This window comes from Tupaia chinensis, unplaced genomic scaffold, assembly GCF_000334495.1.
Source record: "Tupaia chinensis unplaced genomic scaffold, TupChi_1.0 Scaffold000238_1, whole genome shotgun sequence".
Classification (NCBI taxonomy): domain Eukaryota; kingdom Metazoa; phylum Chordata; class Mammalia; order Scandentia; family Tupaiidae; genus Tupaia; species Tupaia belangeri.
Window position 1 is genome coordinate 7,370,083 of NW_006159716.1, and position 13,049 is coordinate 7,383,131.

The 13,049-nt window shown below is 50.9% G+C and overlaps 1 protein-coding gene across 1 annotated transcript in view; it reads left to right on the forward strand.

Moving 5' to 3' along the window:
* MDGA1 (MAM domain containing glycosylphosphatidylinositol anchor 1) overlaps positions 1–13,049 on the forward strand; it is a 32,912-nt gene that overhangs the window by 6,825 nt on the left and 13,038 nt on the right. The window contains 6 exon segments of the mRNA XM_027771886.1: positions 2,833–3,007; positions 4,869–5,065; positions 5,847–5,979; positions 6,233–6,502; positions 8,801–9,130; positions 12,083–12,656. Of these exon segments, the coding sequence (XP_027627687.1) occupies positions 2,833–3,007; positions 4,869–5,065; positions 5,847–5,979; positions 6,233–6,502; positions 8,801–9,130; positions 12,083–12,656 (1,679 nt within the window).

Consider the following 13,049-nt stretch of genomic DNA (forward strand, 5'->3'; position numbering starts at 1 on the left):
AAAGAAAAGAAAAGAAAAGAAAAGAAAAGAAAAGAAAAGAAAAGAAAAGAAAAGAAAAGAAAAGAAAAGAAAAGAAAAGAAAAGAAAAGAAAAGAAAAGAAAAGAAAAGAAAAGAAAAGAAAAGAAAAGAAAAGAAAAGAAAAGAAAAGAAAAGAAAAGAAAAGAAAAGAAAAGAAAAGAAAAGAAAAGAAAAGAAAACTCACACTGGGCACATGTGCGTGCATTCCCAAAACCATGAGAAGCGAATGGAGGATAAAGGATTGTGGTGTGGCCATTCCTCCTAGGGGTGATTTCTCTCTTTTTCTCTCCCTGTCTCTCTCTGTCTCTCTGGCAAGCACATGAGCCCTATAGCAGAAATCTCTCTCTAAAATAAATGAATGTTTAAAATATTAGAAGAGATCTTGGAAGGAATAGAATATATAAAAGAAGTGATTGTAAAATCTGGTCAGATATGGGGAAAAACAACTATAAATCCTAGAAATAAAAACAATGTAGTCTTTTAAATGGGCCTGAATACCCTAGAGATAGCTAAAGAAAAAATTACTGAATTGGATAATAGAGTCAGGGAAATCAGCCATAATGCAGTCTGGAAAAGACAAAGGGACAAAAAAGTAAAAAAAGAAGTTGAGAAACATGGAGAAAAGAATAAGCTACAACATAAACGTAAGCATTCTAGATGAAGAGAATAGAGAAAACAGGGAGAAGGCACTATTTAAAGAGGTAAAGGCTGAGGATTTTGTAGAACAGAAGCAAGGTAGGAACTCTCAGAGGGATAAAGGCAAGTCTTGAGCAGTATGTAAGCAAACTCCATCTAGACAAATCATGGCGAAGCCATAAAACAATCACAAAAAGAAGAAATCTTTCTATGGGTTTGTTCTTGATCCAGAGCACCCTAAAGTAAGGACTGCCTGAAGCTGCCTCTAACACCTTGTCTAAGTTTTGTCATCTCTAGGTTCATGGGGGTTTTGTCAGAGTGGAGAGGGATGAGAGTAACACTGTGACCTTCAATGGCTAGTTCCTTCCTGAGAAAATTCGCCCTTCACTCACTGTTTCCCAGCCTTGACTTTATGGCCTGCCTTGTTCACCGCGATTGGGTTCCTTGCCCTGTCTCAGTAATAGGCAATCCTCCCAGCTGCGAGACCAAAATTTCCTACCTCACCCCCAACCCTTAGACTTACTTATCTGAAACTGATTTGTTCTTGAATCTCTGACTCCCTGAGTAGTAGATCAGTTCCTCATGCGATCCTTGATTTTTTTTCCACCATCTAAGGCAATATTAATCACAGAGGCGTGCTGAATGACTAATGTATACCAGCACCACCGTTAGGTACTTTCTAAACGCCATAATAAATTTGCAAAGTGGATGCTTCGAGAGGATTTTGAAAGGTTTGTGGAAAAAATGGAATTGAACTATGAGTTTATTTTGGTGCAAAAGTTTTTGAAATCCATGCATAGTTTTTTTTCATAATATGCATTTTTTTAGAGGTTTTCGCTATAGGGCACATGCGCTCGCCAGACAGACAGAGAGAGACAAAGAGACAGAAAGCGAGAAGTCACCCCCCAGGGGGGATGGCCACGCCACAATCCCTTCTCCTCCATTCTCCTCTTGGGATCTTGGGCATGCACGCACACACGCCTGGTGTGAGTTTAAGTCACCAGATCTGGGACTCGAACTGTAGTCAACTAGGTGGGAGTCCAGCGACATAGCCATTATGCTAACTGCTGGTTCCAAGGACTGCTTTTATATTAGTTACTTATTGCTGCGTAACAAATCCTCTAAAACTTAGAGGCTTGAAACTGCAAATAGTACTGCCTCTTACTTTCCGACAAGAATCAGGAGCAGCTCGGCAGGCTGGTTCTGGCTCGAGGTCCCTCGAAGGGCTGCAATAGAGGTGTCCACTAGGGCTGTAGTCATCTGAGTTGGACGGGGCTGGGGGATCCACTTCCAAGCCCATTCACGTGGCTGTTGGTCTGAGGCGTCAGTTCTCCCCCCTTGGGCCTCTCTATGAGGTATAAGGCTCCTTACCTTATAACTGCTTTTCCCCAGAGCAAGTCTTCTGAGTGACCGAGACAGAAATCAGTCTTTTACTAGGGGTCAGCAAAAAGTTCATGGAAAATACCTATTATTAAAAAGAAAAAAGCTATGCATAGATTTCAAAAAATTTTTGCACCAAAATGAACTTGTACTTTAATTCCATTTTTCCATGATCTTTTTGAAATCCCCTTGCACAACCTAAGCTTGGAAGGACACTTTGTCACTCCTGCTGTATTCTATTGGTCACACAGGCCAACTCAAGTACAAAGGGGGAGGGGCCCACAGGAGGATCTGAGGACCAGGAGGCCATCTTGGGGACTGGCTACCACCTAGACCCATTTCAGATGAGAAATCCTACGCGAGCCCGCTAAACTAGCATCATCTGGACTAATAGAAAGCAATTCAGCAAATTCCGTCTTCCAGGAACTAGGCATATGCTCACTTCAACCCCCCATAACCCTAGGAAGTGGGGACCATTTGCCACTTTATATGCGAGGAAAGGAACGCAGGGAAGGTTAGGTAGACTGAGCACAACTCCACGCTCTGAACCACAGCATCGCGGCCATGATGCAGTTCCCACCCTCAGACCCTGGGTTCCCCGGTCTCCACTCTGCAGCGTCCTAGTCCGGCTGTGCATTCCCACGAGTTGGTTTGGATTTGTTTCCGAGGCTGGGTTACTCCCCACGAGCGCTTTTGACCAAGTCTGCGAACGCAGAGGGGGGCGCTGTTGCAGGACGTCCAGCCCGAGGCCCCACCTCACCTCAGGTCTGCCTCTCGGTGGGCTTCGTTGGGCGCAGGTGCGGTGGACCAAGACCGCAGGAAGCGCTTCGGACAAGTTCCAGGAGACGTCGGTGTTCAACGAGACGCTGCGCATCGAGCGCATCGCGCGCACACAGGGAGGCCGCTACTACTGCAAGGCGGAGAACGGTGTGGGCGTTCCGGCCATCAAGTCCATCCGCGTGGACGTGCAGTGTGAGTCGGGCTCTGGCAGCCCCAGGGCTCAGGTGGGGAAGTGTGGGAGGCTGGGGAGTCAGCACCCTGGTGGAGGAGGACCGTAGAGATCATCTCTCTTTAGGACTGGTGTCTCTGCTACCCTCCGCTTTACCTACCAGGTAATGAATAACTTATAATGTGTAAATAACCTGCATCTGTAATTCCATATGGGTTTGGCAGCAGCTCTGTAACATGAGCCGGGCAGGGCCGGCTGGATTATACAGGTGTGGAAACTGGGGTATGAAGGCCATGTGACTTGCTCACTGGGGCAGCCCCAGATCTGAGAGGAGGACACAGCCTCTTCCCTTCCAGAGCCATTCTCCCAGTGCCTCACGTCTCTGCTTTTGTCTCAGGGGCAACTCTGAGACATCCGTGTGCTCCCCTGTGGGACCGTGCACTGTGCAGTCTCTGTGGCTGGTAGGATGGGAAGCCCGCAGGCCCACCTGCCTCCAGGGTATGCCTTTAATGCCAGGAGCCTCCCTCCTGCTTGTCCCCCAGCTCTGTGCCCATCCAGGGTGCACAGGTCCCCAGAAGTGGTAGGTCCTGGCCCAAGAGTTTATCAGGATCCACCTTAAGGCCTAGAACCAGCCTACTGATAAGTATGTACTCTCCCATCTCAAAGTAGGGTCCGGAGGAGCGGTAAGCAGTGAAACCCTGTCCTCTGCTCTGTCCCTCACCAGCCATGCAGGGCCCTGCCAACCCCTGGGGCTGAGGCCGCTTCTCAGGTTACTGGTGCAGGAAGCGGGCGGCAGGCACTGACATCCAGCGCCTGACCCTGGCAGTGACATTCATCCGAGCGGGCTGTGGAGGGGGACAGAGTGACGGGATGTGAAATGTGGATGTTGGGCCCTGTGGTGCACCTCCCTGGTCTGCGTTAGAACCGCCAGGGAGTCTTTTCAAAAACCCTGATGCATGTGTCAAGATAACTGCACTCCCGTGTTACTGCGGCCCTGCGCACACAGCCACCATCCATCCGGACCAACCTGGGCATCCATCGGCAGGTGAATGGACCGGAAATGCGGTCACGCATACGCAAGGGAATACTATTCTGCTATTAAAAAGAGTGAGATCCTGTCACGGGGCATCACGGGCCACCGGGTCCGGGACGCGAACCGCAGTCGACTATATGGGAGTCCAGTGACATAGCCATTGCTAACTGCTGGTCCCAGGAGAGAGGATTTTAAACTGCTCACTACCCAAAGTAATGATCAATGCTGGCGGTGATGGATATGCTAATTCCCTTCATTTGATCATTACACATTGTCCTCATGCACTGAGAAATCACACCGTACCCCATAAATATGTACGATTACTGTCAATTAAAAATAATAAAAATAAGGTATCCCCCTCTAGACAACAATCTCTCCAGAGGCAATCACTATTCTGACTTCCGATGTTCCTGGTCAGCTCCGACAGGCATCAGTAAATCTCTTTATAACTCTATTGCGTAAATAGGGCCAGGAACTACCACCCCAGTCTAACTTTCCAGTGAGAAAACTGAGGCCCAGAACGAGAAGAGACTTGGGCAGGCCACACACAAATTAACAGCTAAGCTGGTACCTGGGCCAGGGTTTCCTGATTCCATTCTGCAGCCACGTCGCTGTCTCATGATGGGAGAGTGTAAAGCTAGACACCTCCATGCCGGTCCTTGGGACCTTGGGGAGGGAGTACGGGGAGCTGTCAGGGTCATTCCCCTGCCTGGATCAGGATGGTCAGGCCTGTGGGACTCTCTGGCTCTCTGGAAGTATCCCTTTAACTCCAGGAGGGTGGCTCAGCTTTCTCTGAGGGCTATCGGGCGTCCCATCACCCAGCCCTGACTCTGGGGACTGTGACCTCGCAGACTTAGACGAGCCAGTGCTGACGGTGCACCAGACCGTGAGTGACGTGCGTGGCAACTTCTACCAGGAGAAGACGGTGTTCCTGCGCTGTACTGTCAACTCCAACCCGCCTGCCCGCTTCATCTGGAAGCGGGGCTCTGACACCCTGTCCCACAGCCAGGACAACGGAGTTGACATCTACGAGCCTCTCTATACCCAGGTCAGGATGGGCAGTTGGCTCACCCCACACTTTTCCTGTCGTACCCAACCAGGAAGGAGGGCCTGAGTCTTGAAGCCCCATGATGTGGAGTTCTTGGGACTGCCCTGGCTTCAGCAATTCTGTTCTGACATTGGGAGCATTCTGATTGAAGTTCAGGGGGGCTGGAGCAGAAAAATCCAGAGCAGAACGGTTGGGGAACAGAGGTGAGGACAGGAGGGTCTACAGGGCAACATGTCGTCCAGGGACATTGCTAGGTAAGGACAGGCATCTCTGGGGACAGGCCAGGTGTCCCTCCCTGCTGCTGGCTGGGACAGTGTTGGGAATGCATGGGCAGGCACAGCGGGAATTAGGCGCAGGGCGATGACCCTTTCCCGAGGCTCCCCTCCCCACAGACTCAGGAGACGGCGGCCATGGCATCTTGCCTCAGAGGGCTTTCAGAGGTGGCTGTCAGAACCCCGTGTGTGGCCCCATGGGCCAGCTCCATGTTTGTAAATTCTAAGACAGAGCAGCGCACCCTCTTCCCCCCTCCACTTCTCAGACTGGGGAAACTGAGGCCTAGTCCTGTCTGGTATGCCAGGGCCATCTTGGATCCGAGGCACTGCTGAGGGTCCGAGAGAGCAGAATCCAGGTCCTGAGCAGAAATGGTGCGGGTGGGGGGGGGCAGTTTAGGAAGAAGAGACTTGGAAGAGGAATTAGCTGTAGTCTCTGTGCGGGGACTGCATGTGCAGGACCCCTGGAGACTCGGGCAGGCCCCTCACCCCGGTGGTCCACTGCTGCCCAGGGCGAGACCAAGGTCCTGAAGCTGAAGAACCTGCGGCCCCAGGACTACGCCAGCTACACCTGCCAGGTGTCTGTGCGCAACGTGTGCGGCATCCCAGACAAGGCCGTCACCTTCCGGCTCACCAACACCACGGGTACAGGCACCCCCTGCCTAAACCCCTGCCCACCCGGCCAGCTCCCCAACTGGGAGTCGGTGCCCCACCCCACACAGGACTCTGGGCTGTCTCAGGTGCCCTGCCTTCTTCCCCTCTGCCTGCCCCCCCCGTTTTCTCCCCTCCCCTAGCCCCCCCAGGTTTCCCCTGCCCCATGGTCTCCTGTCCCTTCCTTTATATCCCCACATCCAGCCCTGCCTCACGGTTCCCTAAGACCCACCTCCTTGTCCCTTAGCACCACCGGCCCTGAAGCTGTCTGTGAATGAAACTCTGGTGGTGAACCCTGGGGAGAACGTGACGGTGCAGTGTCTGCTGACAGGCGGTGACCCCCTACCCCAGCTGCAGTGGTCCCACGGGCCTGGCCCGCTGCCCCTGGGTGCTCTGGCCCAGGGTGGCACCCTGAGCATCCCTTCGGTGCAGGCCCGGGACTCTGGCTACTACAACTGCACCGCCACCAACAACGTGGGCAACCCTGCCAAGAAGACCGTCAACCTGCTGGTGCGATGTACGTGGCCTCGGGATGGTGGGAGGGAGGAAAGTTTCAAGGAAGGTGGAGTCCCTCTTGTCCCGGAGCTACCAGTGAGCTGGGAGATGAGGCCTGCTGAGGAGGTTTATTCCAAGCAGTGTTACTTCCCTGCCGTCCGGCTGTCTACGCAGAACTAAAATTCGTATAAAGCTTTACCATTTATAATCTACATTTCTGAATTAACCATGTACAAAGTAGGAATGGCTGGTATTGATTATCTGCAACCTATTTTTTAGAATTATTTTATTTAACTTTATTTATTTTGTATTTATTTTAATTTGGTCAGAGAGAGACAGAGTGAGAGAGGGAAAGCCAGCTACTGGGTCCAGGTCTTGAACCGTGCTCAGCCATGTGGGAGTCCAGCACCCTTAACCACCATGTCACTTGTTGGCCCCCAATTATCTACATTCTTAATTTTTTTTTTTGAGAGGTTTTTGCTATAGGGCGTGTGCACTCGCCAGAAAGACAGAGAGAGACAGAAAGCGAGAAATCACCCCCCAGGGGGGATGGCCACACTGCAATCCCTTCTCCTCCATTCTCCTCTTGGGATCTTGGGCACGCATGCACATGCGCCTGGCGTGAGTTTTAAGCCATCGGGTCCGGGACTTGAACCGCAGTCGCCTACATGGCAGTCCATAGACATAGTCATTAGCTAACTGCTGGTCCCCAATTATATACATTCTTAATAGTGGGAAACTGAGGCTGAGAAATGGTAAATCTGGACATTCTGTGCTTGAAGAGAAATTTCCTGGCTTGCTCCCTGTACGATTTCAACACGACTAACTGAATTTAAGTGAAAATAACACAGCTTGTCACATGCCTTATATGTAAAGCGTTATGTAGCAAAGCTCTCAGCAACTCTGAAGGCACTAAGTGTCATAATGACACAAAACGTGAAGCACATGCTACAGAAGCACTAACACTTTTCTTATCAAACTTGGCCTCCTTAGTTTTCAGGAGCTGCTCACTACGATCTTGCTTTTGCTACTCTGGTTTAAGGAGAAAACTTCACATTCTGCTGCTGTAGCTTTTTTTGTTTGTTTTTCGATCTAGGCTTGTTTCCACTCTTTAACACTTGAAGATAAGGTACGGCTTCTGCCAAATTAAACCGAGAGTCTCTGATAACAGAAACTCTTTGTTCATCTCTCCCTGACCAGTCAGTCTCTCTGACTCTCCTATAAAAAGCAGCGAGCTGTCTGACATTTCTCTTCATCAGAGCAGGAAAGAAAGTAACGAGAAAAGCTCTATTTCTCTGCCTGTTTCCCTTGGCCCTTAAAACCTGGCTTGGTGAGATCTCAATTATCTCAGATACTTACCTCTTGGAGTGACCGGACAGACACTTTGTCAGCGTAGTCTTCATTCGTGGCTATGTCAGCACCCAACTTAAGAATTGTTGGCTTACTTCAGATAAGAGTCACATTTTTAAAAGAGGCCAGACCCGTTTCTTTCTAACCCTGTATTTTATGTATGAAGTGATTGGTCTCTTATTATAAAAATCATAACAAGAACTTGTTGCCGAGAGTCAACAGCAAAATAAGGTAAAATGTACAAATTAAATTGCCTTTCAGTTCCCTGTAGTTCCACTCCCTAGACAGAACCGTCAGATTCTGATGCCTCCCACCAAATTTGCGCTTTGCATAGTCAAGGTTTAAAATGGCGATACCGATAAAGCAGTGTAGTGGTCGAGGGTGTAGGCTCTGAGTTTGAATTCAAGATTTGGCAGCTTTTTAAAAAAAATATTTATTTATTTTTAAATTTGACCAGAGAGAGACACACATAGAGAGAGAGGGAAAGTGAGAAAGCCACCAGGTCTGGGACTTGAACCGTGGTTGGCCATGTGGGAGTGTCCAGCGCCTTAACCACCATGCCACCTGCTGGTCCCATTGGCAGCTTTTTCACCTACACACTCTGAGCATCAGTTCCCCGCTTTGTAAGAATGGGGATAATAAAGCATCTCCCTCAATGACTGTGGGGTGGGTTAAACGAATGAATCCACCTAAGAGCTTAGAGCAGCGCCGTTCACACGGTGCAGGCTCAGTCGACAGTGGCCATCAGAAACCCACTGGGCTGCAGTGAGCTCTTTTGAAATCTGCAAACACATCTGAGCACGGGGGACAGTTTCCATGCGGATCAAAGTGATGATTTTCCTGGGGAGGAGGCAGGCCTTGAACCTCCAGGAGGGCCAGGTTAAGGGGAGACACAGGGTCGGCGGAGGTGGGACTTGGAGCTTTGGCTTCAGGCCAGCTCCAGCCACCTTTGCCTCCTCGCCCACCGTAGCCATGAAGAATGCCACGTTCCAGATCACCCCCGACGTGATCAAAGAGAGTGAGAACATACAGCTGGGCCAGGACCTGAAGCTGTCATGCCACGTGGATGCAGTGCCCCAGGAGAAGGTGACCTACCAGTGGTTCAAGAACGGCAAGCCGGCACGCATGTCCAAGCGGCTGCTGGTGACCCGCAATGACCCCGAGTTACCTGCTGTCACCAGCAGTCTGGAGCTCATCGACCTGCACTTCAGCGACTACGGCACCTACCTGTGCATGGCTTCCTTCCCGGGGGCACCTGTGCCTGACCTCAGCGTCGAGGTCAACATCTCCTCTGAGACAGGTGGGCAGCTGGAGGGGCACCAGGAAGCAAGGAGGGAGGTACAGGGGCCCACAGAGGGGAGACGGAGGCAGCAGCTTGGGCCAGAGTGAGGAGGACATTGCTCATGCCGCACACATTTATGGAGCCCTTACTCTCTGCCAGGCACTGTGCTGGGCCCTGGGGTAGAGCGGTGGGCAGTACGGGGGCCCTGCCTCGTTGGGCTTAGTAGAAAGGCATACGTGTTTCAGATAGCCTTGCAAACAAATACCACTGCAAACTGTGGCACGTGAGAGTCTGGAAGGAGTTCCCTAACAGAATGTTGGGTCTGAGGTCTGAGGGAGGGCAGGATTTTACTAGGCACAGAGAGCAAGGGGAGGTTAGGGGAAGCCAATGCCAGGAAACCACACCAAGGACTCAGCACGTGCAAAGGCACCGGGGCAGGAAGGCACAACAGTCACTTGCAGGACTGAAAGGAGGAGAGCATGCTGGGAGAATGGAATGAGGTGACAGTGAAGAGGTCAACAGGGGCCACGTTGTGTATTAGTTTGCGAAGACTGCCAACGCAAAGTACCACAGACTGGGTGCTTTGAACAACAGTCATTTGTTTTCTCACAGTTTGGGAGGCTAGAAAGCTAAGATCAAGGTGTCAGCAAGGTTGATGTATTCCTTTTTTTTTTTTAGAGAGATTTTTGCCATAGGGTGTGTGTGCTCACTGGAGAGACAGAGACAGAGAGACAGAAAGTGAGAAATCACCCTCTGGGGGGATTAACCACACCACAGTCCCTTCGTCTCATTCTTCTCTCGGGATCTTGGGCACACACGCACACATGCCTGGTGTGAGTTTCAAGCTACTGGGTCCGGGACTTGAACTGCAGTCAACTGTGTGGGAGTCCAGTAATGTAACCATCACACCATCTGCTGGTCCCAGGGTGGATGTATTCTGAGGCTTCCCTCCTTGACTTGTAGGTGATTGTCTTCCGTGGAGTCTGTGCTCTAATCTCTTCCACTTATAAGGATGCCAGGCATTTCGGATTAGGGCCTACTCTTGCAACTTCATTTCATCTTAATTACCTCTTGAAAAGACACTATCTCCAAATATAGTCATATTCTAAGGTACTGGGCTTAGGATTGCAACATAGGAATTTGGGGGGAATACAATTCAGCCCAAAACCTAGGCCGTGGTAAGATTTGGGGGTTCATTCCAAAAATACTAAATAACAATAATGAAATGATAATGGCTACTCTTTTTACCATGTGTTCATACTATGTGTTTGGACCATTTTATGTTTGTCTACTTGCTTCTGTGATTTACATTAGGGGGTAGTAGTTTACCTTTTTATTTTATAGAAGAAGAAACTTAGGTTCAGAAAGTTTGAGAAACTTACCTAAGGTGACACAACAATAAGTGGCAGAACTGGGATTTGAACCCAGGCAGTCTTGGTATTTCCAGGGAGATTGTTCTGTACACATGGATCCTGCAGCTGGGACACCGGGTAGGGGAGGAGCGAGGAGGCTGGGAGCGACAGAGGCTGGAGTGTGAGGGCCGTGTTTGCAGAGTCAGGGAGTCCAAGCTTTAATCGGAGGCAGTGAGCCTCCAAGAGAGAGGCAGCTCTTTACCAGCGGGGGTGCAGAAACGCTGGGAGCCGGGATGTGTCAGAGACAGAGACGGGAAGGGGCCCAGGGCTGTTTCTCCATTTGGCTTATAGGCCTGATGCCTAGGGCATGGAAGCTTTTTAAGGGCCTGTGGCAGCTGTTCTGACCTGGAAAAATAAATTAATTGGCTCCAAATACACAGAGAAAACTGCAAAACAAGCCAGCAAATAGATGTTTATAGAGTATAAATTATGCTAATTAGATAACTGGACCTCAGCCTGCCTTGTAGAGTTATTTACAAATAATAACTTCGTGTTTAATTATATTTCATGGTAAATATTTAATTTTTATGTTAAAATCCATGGGTGCATTTTAGTTTGTTTGATGTGATGCATATGGGACCCATGGAAGTCTTCAAAAGACCCTCCATTTGAGCAACGTGCTGTTGGATTGGAGTAGGTTTGGCTGTGAATAACGAAAGAACCCGAATTAATAGTGGCTTAAACGGGCCAAATGTGTATTTGTCCCTTATGTAAAATCTGCTGGGTCAATCTGGAGCTCAGTGGTTAAGGGATCTGGATCCGGCATTGCCTGGCGTGGTTCAAATCCTGGCCCTAGCGGCTGGAAAAACATACAGAGTACATATGCATGTGTGCCCAAGATCCCGACAGAATGGAGATGGAAGAGAAGGGTTTGCAGCGTACCGCACTTCACTGAGGGTCTCTTTCTCTCTGGTGGACACACATGCCTTCTGGCAGTAAAAGAAAAAAAAGTCTTTGGGGAGCAGTTTGGGCTCTTTGCTCCACCAGGTCCTCAGAGCCCCAAGCTCCATCTGTGCTGCTGTTTTACCATCCTCAGCATGTGCCACCTTGTCCATCAATCAATATACATCCTGGCATTGAGGAAGAAGAGGGGTGTAGCCTTTCTTTAAAGACTTTATTTTTCCTCAAGGTTGATTGGCCAGAATTTAGTCATATGACCACAGCTAGCTGTAAGGCAGGCTGGGAGATGTAGTCTTCATTCCAGGTGGCTGTGTGCCCTGCTAAAAACCGGGGGTTCCGTTAGTTTGGAGGAAAGAGTAAGAATGTTGGGGGACACCAGCAGTCTGACAACATTCAAGGCAAGAGAAGACGAAGGCTTTAAGTGGGGCAGGGCCAGGGATAGGAGAAGGGACTGAGAGAATGGAGGTGTTGAAAGGGTGCAGTCCCCCGTCCTGAGTAGTGCGGGGGAGGAAGAGGCCAGGCTGGCTTCAGGTCTCTTCTTGAGCTGGGGGACCCTGAGGTAGAGGCCGGAAGGTGCGAGGCTTTGGAGTCACTGAGGGCCCGGTGGGAGGTCTGGGAGCTCTAAGGCCGCCCTTCCTCTGCCCCTCCCCGCCCGCAGTGCCGCCCACCATCAGCGTGCCCAAGGGCAGAGCGGTGGTGACCGTGCGGGAGGGCTCGCCTGCGCAGCTGCAATGCGAGGTGCGGGGCAAGCCGCGGCCGCCGGTGCTCTGGTCCCGCGTGGACAAGGAGGCTGCGCTGCTGCCCTCGGGGCTGCCCCTGGAAGAGACTTCCGACGGGAAGCTGCGGCTGGAGCGCGTGAGTCGCGACATGAGCGGGACCTACCGCTGCCAGACGGCTCGCTATAATGGCTTCAACGTGCGCCCTCGGGAGGCCCAGGTGCAGCTGAACGTGCAGTGTGAGTCCCACCACCCAGCCCGGCCCGCGCCCTCGCCCACCTCAGTCCAGCCAAGCCCCTCCACCTACCTCGAAGTCTCCTTGACGCCCGTGTCCCTTGCCCCACTTCCATCATCAAATGCCCCCTCTTCGTTTTCAGTAACCCAATCAACAAAGAAGTGACTTGATTCTGACAGGTGGAGATGGGATTTCGAAGGGGGAAGGACCCTCAAAGGGGAGCACAGAGTAACTCACCACGCGCCACACACTGTTCTAAGAGCAGTTTAACGCTCTAACTCATTGAATCCGTCACAGCTCTATGCCTAGGATCTACTGTTCCCCCATTTTTACAAACAGGGAAACTGAGGCAGAGTGGTTAACTAGTCTAACTAGCGGTTAACTGACAGCTAGATGGAGGCTGCATTGGGATTGAGTCTAGCCCTAGTGACCACCCTCTAAACCCCGACGTTGGGCTGCTTTTCATTCGGCGGGAGCGAGAGCCCACTTCCGGTGTGACTAGCGGTCCAGGCTAGGATGCATGCCTGGAGGGAGTGGGAACCCGGGGTCCGGGAGGTGTGGGGCGGCTCTTGTATGAATGTGTTTCTGGTGTGCATCCCCCTTGGAGATGCTTCCAGGCTGGGGGGTGGGGGTCACGGGAGTGGGGACGAGTGTGTGGCCGTCCCCTGGAGGCG